We start from the raw sequence: 9,538 nt of genomic DNA, 5'->3' as shown, positions 1-9,538 counted from the left end.
TTTTATAAGGCTATCGTGGCTCAAGAGTTGGGAGTTCGCCGGTTCGAGCCCCGGCTCGGACAGTCTCGGTCGTTGTGTCCTTGGACAAGACACTTCACCTACCGCCTACTGGTGTTGGCCAGAAGGGCCGATGGCGCGATATGGCAGCCTCGGCAGGGCAGCTGTAGCTCCAAACTTCAGTAACCCTACAAACGTCACTTTATTTATGTCTGAAGTGATAGCAGAGCTGTACGTTTGAATTTTTCAGAAATCCCTCAGTCAGAACATGTTTATCATGTTTAGATGGAAACTAACTCCCCGATCTGTTAAACTTGATAAATCCTGTTTTCATGGATGCCTGAATGTTAAACTTAATTGTTACACCCGGTAGAGCAGCCACACTGATCATTTATTACAGATGAAAGAATTCAGACAGTTTGTAACTCTCAGTGCAGTGTTTGTTTGACTTTGGGACCTGAAGCGGAGTTTGGACCTGGAAACGGCTAATGACCGGATAGTCCTGGTGTTATGTCCTCCACTCATTTGTGAACTCCCATTTTTAAGTATTTTAAAGTTTCATATTTGGGGTACTCTTGTATTTCGTTTTTAAAAACCTGTTTCACTGACTGGATCATAATTTACAAATAAAAATAATGTGTTCATTAAGACTTGAAAGTAGAAAGAGGGGGGGGATACACGCATTTGGTAAATGTTTACTGTTTTATACGGTCATGTTTCGCTGTGTGGCAGGCAGGATGAGGACCCATATGCAGGACTCAAAACGAAGGAATAACTCAAAACGGCAGTTTTATTGCTTTAGACACTGCACATCAAATACAAAACTAAACCACTAGAAAATAAACCAGGAAGTGAGAGCTAGGAGATGATTAGGCACATGGAGGGAAAAAAAACCAGCATAGTGAGAGTGCAACACAACAACAGACAGAAAACCAAACAAACACAGGGCTTAGAACAAGCAGGATGACGAGAGGATGGGGAACAGGTGGAAGCAGAGCTGGGACTAATCAGACATAAAGAGACAAGGGGAGGCAAGACTAGATACACTGCACACAGGACAAGGGCTTGTTACGACCCGGCTCAAAAGCCACAACATAAAAAAGGAGACGAATACCAGAGTGTAGGTGAGAAGAGGTTTTATCTTAAAATAGAATAGCAGTTTGGTTAAAATGGCTGGTGCCACCAAGGCAAAGACAAGTGAGCTCTCCGGGAAGCTTGCCTCAGGTATGCTTTTATCCACACCTGCCTAGGTGTGGCCAATTAGCACCAGCTGAACACATTGAGATGATTAGGGGCTGCAGAGGGACGTAACAGGCTGTAAAAATAAAACAGAAAACACAAAGACCGAAACTCAGACTCAAGACATGCAAGCTTAACACAGACACTGGGGAGACATGGGTGACATGAAACATGTGACACAGGAAAAGAAGAGTATACATGGGAACAGAGAACTAAAGAAAACAACAGAGAACATAGTTATAATGTCTGAAACACAAATACAGTGACATGTTTCCCATACATATACATATATATAGCTAAACAAAGGAGGAAAGTTGTACAAAATAAAGTCCTTCACACTTCTCAGAATTTCTAGCTTTGTATTGCAACTCTAAGTCCTCTGTATGAACTGAAATGTAGGACATCCTGACTGAGCAGTAGATTCATGCTTCACACACTCCTGGTTTTATCTCGTACACATATTCTTTCTAAATACAAGGTTTTTGAGAAACAGTGAAGCAAAAAGGTTTTACACAAGTTTTTAACATTTTTTTAAATACAATTTTAAATTGTATTTACTAACAAAAACTTGTAAAACCTTGTTATATTTAAATTTATTTTAAATGCATTTTGATCCAAAACATTTTTCTCAGTTTTCATTGATAAAATCAAGGCTGACCTCGAGCAGTACTCAGTGTTTTCTAATTTCCCCGAGGTAGCCCACAGTTAAAGACGATGCGGTTTTATTCATAGCAACAAGAAAACTCTGTCCCCTGGTATCAAGCTTTCATGAACATAGCTTAACCTGAATTAAAGCTCGGCTAGCACACTGGTGGTAGCTGCATTAATGTGTCGAGTGGAATTATCCACTCGCTTGTTCTTTTTTTGCTTTATTTTTATGACGGGAGAATTCTCACAGTGCTTTCTGGGAACAAATACACGTGTGTGTGTGTGTGTGTGTCTGTCTTCTGCATTTTGAGGTTTCATTTTGTCAGCAGGATGTTTGCGTATTGATGTGTTTATTTTGAGTCTAATAACATGTTCTCTCCTGTGTCCTCATTAGTAGTTATCACAGCACTGTCATGTCAAGTAGCGACAGCTTCCAGCCTGGAAAACTCCCACCGGCTCTGCAAGCCCATGTAGCATACAGACACAGACAGACAGACAGACAGACACACACACACACACACACACACACACACACACACACACACACACACACTGGTAAAGGTGAATTGGAAGGACAATTTTTTCAAACAAGATTTTTGCAACACTAAACGGACCCCCCTTTCCGCTTGGGCTAGATAGATGAAGTGCATCTTTAAAAATCCCATTTGAGTTGTACAACACAAATCTCACTTCAAAATTGTGAAAAACACACCAGAACTCAAAATATAAGAACCTGACACCATGGTGTAATAAGAGGACAACACTAATTAGGTAACTTGGCTCCTCCCCCTGACATGAACAGTAATTGTCAGGGCTAACTTTATTAACAGGACAAAGGCCATACACATACACAAACATGTATTTTGTGTGTATTAAAAGGGCAACAGGTGAATAAAAGGAACAAATTGAGTGCATTTTACAAAAACAGGATTGTTTTGTTAACAGAAATGAAAATAACTGGCAATATAAAATTATGTCCTCTTAGATCAGATGCACTAAAACAGTGTCAACAAAATGAATTTACCAATCTTCTAATAGTAAAATTCTAAAATAAATAAATGAGAAACCAAAACATACAAAATATCTTTTGTAACTCCTCCAAGAAGTACTTTGGAGTTATGTAGACTCCTCTACATAGGATTTTCTTTTTTCTTCAACGACACGCCCCGATTCCTCACAAAATCTCTGATGTTTTGAATAGAACGACCAGCCAGAGCAGGATCTTCTGCAGTTTTGCATTGCTGGCATTCGATAATAGTGGCCAGTTTTCCTTTTTTGATATGTTCGCCAAAATGCTTCATTATCGCAGCAACCTCCGTGGGAGACCAAGGATGCTTTTTGACCCTCCTTGCATTTTCCAGAGAAGCTAGAAGCAGAAAAAAATAAATGTAAACAAACTACTTTTTAAACAATTTTTAAATTAAAGGGGACGTATTATGCTCAATTGTGTGAGTTGACATGGTTGTAGGATGCAAAAATATAATGGCGATAATCGGCTTCCTTCAAATAAGCCGAAGAATTGAGTTCTGCACACACTAGTTTTACAGCCCTGCTAAGAACAGTTAGTGTTTAGTCTACACAGCCCAAAGACGGCCTTTGCATTGTCCACGAGGACAGGTGCTGAGGCTGTGATTATGCTGGATTGTGCAAAATACACTACCTGGGACCTAAAAGAGCTCCTTTTTTAGTTGTTGAAAACCTACACTTAAGGAGTCGGGAGGCAATTCATAACCAAATATACATACAAAAGCAACAAAAAAAAGTGGGTTTTGCATAATATGTCCCCTTTAAGGTGAATTTGTTGTAACAGTGTTTCTTTGGTATAAATCCTGTAATGCTGACTGTTTAAATACTTATTACAATGGATGAATACATTTATTTAAATGTAAAATTCTGAAAGGTAGCCCACATTAAGTCAGAATTCCAATAAATAGCTATGGCAAATCACTATGGATGGAGAGCATTTTACTCCACACACCGTTATACAACAAAAAACATGTATAGCATGATATTGTAATAATTTGAAATGTATAACATATACTCAAACATTTCATATATAACTGTCTGACTCAAATGTTTATTTAAAAACAAGGGTGGACCCTGCCTGACCATGAGGTGGGCCTTCAGGTTTTTTCAGTGAACATAATTTTCTTCAAGACGTTCAGGTTACAGCCCACAATTAGCCAAACCAGCCCAAATTTTCCAATATTATCCAGATTCTGCCTATGGGAATAAGATGATGTTCAGAGTATGGAGATAATGTAGAAGCCCAATGGTTGAGGAATCCTCAAAATTAAAAACCCAAATCATAATATGTTCTCATTGCTTTGTTTATTAATTGTTTTGGTGCATTGCTGTTTTGAAAATGATAAGTATTTAAATGTATTACAGATTAAAACAGGCATAGGGAAAGTAATTTAAACATTTATCCCATTACTTAATACAAGGTATTGTTCCACATTGAATGTGATTTATGTTTTACCTTACCAAGTAGGTTAATATAATTGTCTAACCAAGTTGTAGAATTATGGTACGGTCCCTGGCAGAAAGATGAGCATAGTCACCATACTGGCTTGGGTGGTGTGGATAACTGGGTTCAAAAATGCATGAAGTTTACATTTGTGCTTAAGTGACTTTTGTATGCATGTCACCATTTACCAGATTGTTTATTTGTTTTCTTCTTACTGCTTGGCTTCATCTCCTTGTTTAGTATTCTGTTGGGTTCAATGACCTTACCCGCTCCATTTTTACTTTGTGCTGAAAAACAAAACAGTAAGCATATATTTGTTGTATTAAATCTCTTATAATGTAATGTCAAATGCTCCTGAATGTGGTCAAGCAACTAATGGACCTTGAAATCTTGAATATGGTTTCTAAGATAAATCCAGAGTCGCAACTATGACTTTAGTTTAAGGTGACACATGTGAATGTGGAATATGGCTAGAGCTATTACAGCTGATATTAAAAGATACAAGGCTGAATTTTTCTCCAAACAAGACTCCGGTGTAGTGATGGGATTTCCGGCTCTTTTTAGAGATCCGGCTCTCTCGGCTCGGCTCACTAAAAAGAGCCGGCTCTTTCGGCTCCCGAACCGGCTCTTCAGGTTGTTTTGTTGCTTTCATTCATTTATTATTTACAACAATATAAAATTATGCACAAAATGAATTACTAATGTTTAAAAACGTGTTTTCTATGTATATATGTTCATTATATAAATATGCTTTTATTTATTCACTCCACATAAAATTTAAAAAATAAATTATAAAATACAAAAACCTACCATTTACAATTTAACTTTTAAAATTTAAACTTTAAATTTAAAAATACCAAGTGCCCAGTGCTCAGCTCAGTGGGTAGACACACTGGCAGCTTCACTTATATCACACTTAACTCACTGTGTTTTATCTTCCCATCGCACTGATGAGTGGACAGTTTTCAGGTGCCTGTGCACCGGCTCTATATGATATCCTTTTCTTGCAGACTCTACACTCTGCCTATGTATTGTCAGTAAAATTTAAATGGTTCTAGATTTTGCTTCTTTTCTTGGTGTCACTCATTTTCTTTACTCCACCTTTCTAATGTGACGACATTGTCTCTTGCTGTTGCTCCCGGCTCTCTTTCTCTCTCTCTCCCTGCTGCTCTTTCGTGTGCTACTGCTGTTGCGAGTGTAACTACCGCCCCTAGCTCCTCCCTCTGCTCAGAGGCGGAGGGGTGCAAACGCAAGGCTCTGTTTGCGCCCCTCCCGTCTCTACTCAGCGCAAACACAAGGCTGACGTGCAGCGAAAAAAGTGAGAGAGAGGGCAAGAGAAAGTAAAAAAAAAAAATCCACGGCTCCCAATAAGGAGCCGGCTCGCATCGTTCACTTCATAGAACCGGCTCTAAGAGCCATTTCGTTCGCGAACGACCCATCACTACTCCGGTGACTGGTCAACTTTCCACTCACCACTGATTTACTGTAGAAAGAGGATGAGAGCGTAGAGGGAATACTTCAGAAGCGCAAACCAGGTAAATAAAGAGTAGTAGATCAGCCCTCCACACACCAACTATTTTCATCTCTCTTGATTAATCTCATCTCCTTCTGTCTCCTGCAGGGCAGCTTCCTTTCTAACATCCTTCAACAAACCTTCCTCACTGTCCCTTGTTTGCACATGCCCAACACAACCTCAACCTGGCCAATGTAGAACAATGTAGACATTTTTTCCAACATGTGCAGTCCCAATGATATTGTTCTTCCTAATCCTATCCATTCTCTCCACCCTCAAAAAGAATCCCAGCATCTTTGCTTTCCCCAAACTCACCTCCAAGAACTGCAATCTATTAAGAACTCTGCTGCCCCCTTACTCTACTGCACTCACTCTAGAGACTATATCACCACATCCTAAAAAGAACATTACTGGCTGCACACTGACTATAGTATTGAGTGCAAACTCCTAATCAACTTTTAAGCCTTCAACAACCTCGCCCCCGCCACCCTGAGGATTGTCTTTACTGTCACTCTCCCACAACACTGCTAACACTAACCTCCTTACCCCCATCATCAAAATCATAATCTGAGGGTACAATCCTTTGCCACTGCTAATTGCACCCTCTGGAACTTCCTCTGCTCATTAGATTCTCTCTAGAACTTTAAATCACAGCTCAAAATCACCTGTTCAAACTAGCATTCCTACCTGACCATCCTCCAAAACTGACCTTTCTATTCTGTTGAGCTGGTCTTTAGAAAGATCCTTGACTTTCTTTAAATTACCATTTGGACAAAGGTAACAATCACTGGAAAAATGATAGTAATGAATTATCTTTTTTTTTTTTTACATAAAGATAGCAAAGATAGCAAAAGTGTCTAGGAAGTAGTTACAAAGGTAAAAGCTTCAATAATGATGACAAACACATACCTGGAGGTTCCTTGACAACTTTCATCATCATTCTAGTATCTATAGAATCTGTAATAAAGTCTATTAGTCATGTGATTTCATAAATTGAACAAAGTTGAGACTAATCACATTGTACTTACCAATCTGTGGATATACAAGATTTCCTTCATTGACCTCACGCTCCGCTCCGACCTCCTCACGCTCCGCTCCAACCTCCTCACGCTCCGCTCCAACCTCCTCACGCTCCGCTCCAACCTCCTCACGCTCCGCTCCAACCTCCTCACGCTCCGCTCCAACCTCACTTTCTTCACTTGAATCTGTCAACTGTAGGTTATCTAACAAAATAAAAGATTGTCTTAATGAATTATAAGGTTATAGTGCAGGAAACATGTATAATTCTTAACCTTAACACCACTTTACCTTCGATTTCAATCTCTTCAAGTGTTTTGCCTTGAAGGCTTTTGAGAGACCCTTTCTCCATGGCAATCAGTAGTTTGGATATTTGGCAAGCTGGGTAGTAGCCTCTGGAAGTCTATAATATCCCGATGAACACGAATATCATGACCTAGGAAGTTGGCAACTTGGTCTAACTCGTGATTCTTGAGGTTTAAGATCTGAGACAAAGTTGCGACATGTTTGCGCAACTGCGTTGAACGTAGGTGTTCAGGGTTTCAGCCCCACATTCAGTCGCATAAATCCTCAACCAGTCCTGTCCTCTGTAGGGAGTCAGACAATGAGGTCTGGCAAACAGGAATATGTTTTCTGCCAGAACACCACAGTCTTGTCTTTTCTCTGTCAGCCGTGTTATGGCATTCACCATGTCTGGTGAAAGTAGCACTGCAACCTTGCGTCCTCGTTTACCCCTCAATTCTACACGACTGAAGTGTTGACAAAGGTAAAGTTCAAATTTTGTCAGTCCAAATGCAACATCCTTGTGTCTCTCTCCTGGAAGCCATTCAGTGTCATCTTTGAAATTTCTCCCCCTCTTCTCCTGTTAAATAGTATTACATTTGCCATGGTAGCTTTACAAAGTTCACTGTATGATTTGGTGAACTATGCTCTTCCAATCCTTCAGTGCTTGTTCTATAGTCTTCTCCAGATGTCTATGAAGACGCTGAACATCTTCTGTGAAAGGAAGTGTGGAAGGCTTGTTGAAGTGCCGCTCGTTAGTGTGGTTAATGCAGTATGGGAGATGAGTTCTGACCACTTTGTAGCATAAAGGGTTTTGAAACTCTGGGTTGACTTTATCAGTGCACTGTCTTCTCCATCAGTGCTCTGCAATGTATAATATCACAGACTTTCTGCAGTGAGTGTCCCAACTTTAAAGCAAGGCTTGGAGTCGAGTAGCAGTTCTTTCTTCATCATACCCAGACACCTTCTTAACAGCTTGATAACCACATTGAAATTTGCAGGTCTTACAGCATCCTCAAAAGTGTGTATTGAGCATTCTTTCCGAAGTGTGAGCAGAAGTCTTCCACATTCTCGGAGTGTCTGGCGAATGTAGTCAATTGGTGGGATCTTTCCCATGTTTGTTAAAGAATGATTGAGCAAGCTGAAGAATAGAGAAGTCACTTCGCACAGTAGAAGTTATTTCATCATCTTTCATGACAGCTAATATCTTCCAAACACCGGGGGAAACTTGCTGACACAGAGCTGACTCACTCATACAGGCCAGGGACAAGACCTTTTTCGTCCCCCCTCTGAATTGGCCTCCACTGGTTTTGAAGAACATTTACGAACATGTCTCCAAAGATCTCTTTAAGATATAATGCTCGCAATAAATGCAGTGAATATAGTCTTTTCCTTTGTAGGGTTTTTTTGATGTGCGTCTGGTTTTTAATGATCCAATCCCACTTGCGATGACCTCCGAGTTATGTCTGTGGTTTCCCTTGTTCGCAGCTTAGAAAGCATTTCAAACGGTCTTTGGGCTTCTTGGAAGACTTAAAACTCGAGCAACATCTGCATGTGATTCTCATGAGTTTTAAATGACGTGTAAACTTTGTCTGTAGTTTTCCACAAATGTAGCAGTATGTTTTGTTTCTTAGTGAGGAGGATGTTTTTAAGGAACTTCAGCCGTAGTATCAGAGTCATCAACAATGCCTTCAGCATCAGACTTTTCTGCTGTGGCAATAACCCCTGATACGTCGAGCTGTCTTGTGCAATTCCATCTTCAGATATTGATTCGGCATCTTCTGAAATTCTTGTCCTACTCTCTCTAAAAAACTTCTAGGCGAGGTCTTTTCGTTTTGCAAGCAGATGACTGCTGGAGATCTCAGAGTTCTGTACTTGTTTGCAACTTATATTTAAAGGCTCTGATTTGTTGTCCCATGAGCTGTCTGAGTCAGCTATAGAATCTGGCACATTCCTCTTCTGATGAAGCCCCCTCACTTGAACTATCTTCACTAAAGACCTAATAACAATCAAAACACAAAGTAAGACTTGTTACCTTACATATTTTACTGAGAAGAATTCTGCAAAAACACTTACCTCTGGAAGAGGTTCAGTGAGGTTCACCTTGTGGCTAACATAACATCTTTTGTGCCAGGACTGGTAGCAAACTAGACAGAGAAAAATTAAGTTAATAAAAGAAAGGTAGTTAAAGCCGCTTTCCCCAATTTAAAAACAGGCTAGATGGAAGCATAAACACAGTCAGAAGGCCCCCCCCTCCCATTGGATATTATCCATAGGCCACACCCCTGGTGTGCTTTGCTGCTAACAGGCAGTGCATAGTGTGGTGGAGCCATGTTAATGTAGAATTTAAGGAGTCAGGTAAGACTGTTCTA

The 9,538-nt window shown here is 40.0% G+C and overlaps 1 protein-coding gene across 1 annotated transcript; it reads right to left on the bottom strand.

Annotated features, from left to right (window-relative positions):
* Positions 1 to 2,548: 2,548 nt before the first annotated feature.
* Positions 2,549 to 7,253, bottom strand: LOC109204905 (ribonuclease Y-like). Its single transcript, XM_019367126.2, has 5 exons — positions 7,176 to 7,253; positions 6,896 to 7,090; positions 6,777 to 6,824; positions 4,543 to 4,641; positions 2,549 to 3,250 (listed from the first exon to the last, which is right to left on the bottom strand). The coding sequence occupies exons 1-5, from the start codon at positions 7,234 to 7,236 to the stop codon at positions 3,015 to 3,017; spliced, it is 639 nt and encodes a 212-aa protein (XP_019222671.1). The 5' UTR covers positions 7,237 to 7,253; the 3' UTR covers positions 2,549 to 3,014.
* Between the last annotated feature and the right edge of the window lie 2,285 nt (positions 7,254 to 9,538).

This window comes from Oreochromis niloticus, linkage group LG14, assembly GCF_001858045.2.
Source record: "Oreochromis niloticus isolate F11D_XX linkage group LG14, O_niloticus_UMD_NMBU, whole genome shotgun sequence".
In the NCBI taxonomy this organism is placed as follows: Eukaryota; Metazoa; Chordata; class Actinopteri; order Cichliformes; family Cichlidae; genus Oreochromis; species Oreochromis niloticus.
The sequence above is the reverse complement of the archived record's forward strand: the minus strand, read 5'-3'. Positions and strand labels throughout refer to the sequence as shown.

Bases quoted from the DNA above. Each gene is read 5' to 3' on its own strand.
- LOC109204905 (XM_019367126.2), bottom strand. From the start codon at position 7,236: ATGGAGAAAGGGTCTCTCAAAAGCCTTCAAGGCAAAACACTTGAAGAG. The intron at 6,825-6,895 runs GTAAGTACAATG...ACTTTATTACAG, and splicing joins TCTTGTATATCCACAGATTG to ATTCTATAGATACTAGAATG. The intron at 3,251-4,542 runs GTAAATGGTGAC...TTCTGCTTCTAG, and splicing joins GAAAACAAATAAACAATCTG to CTTCTCTGGAAAATGCAAGG.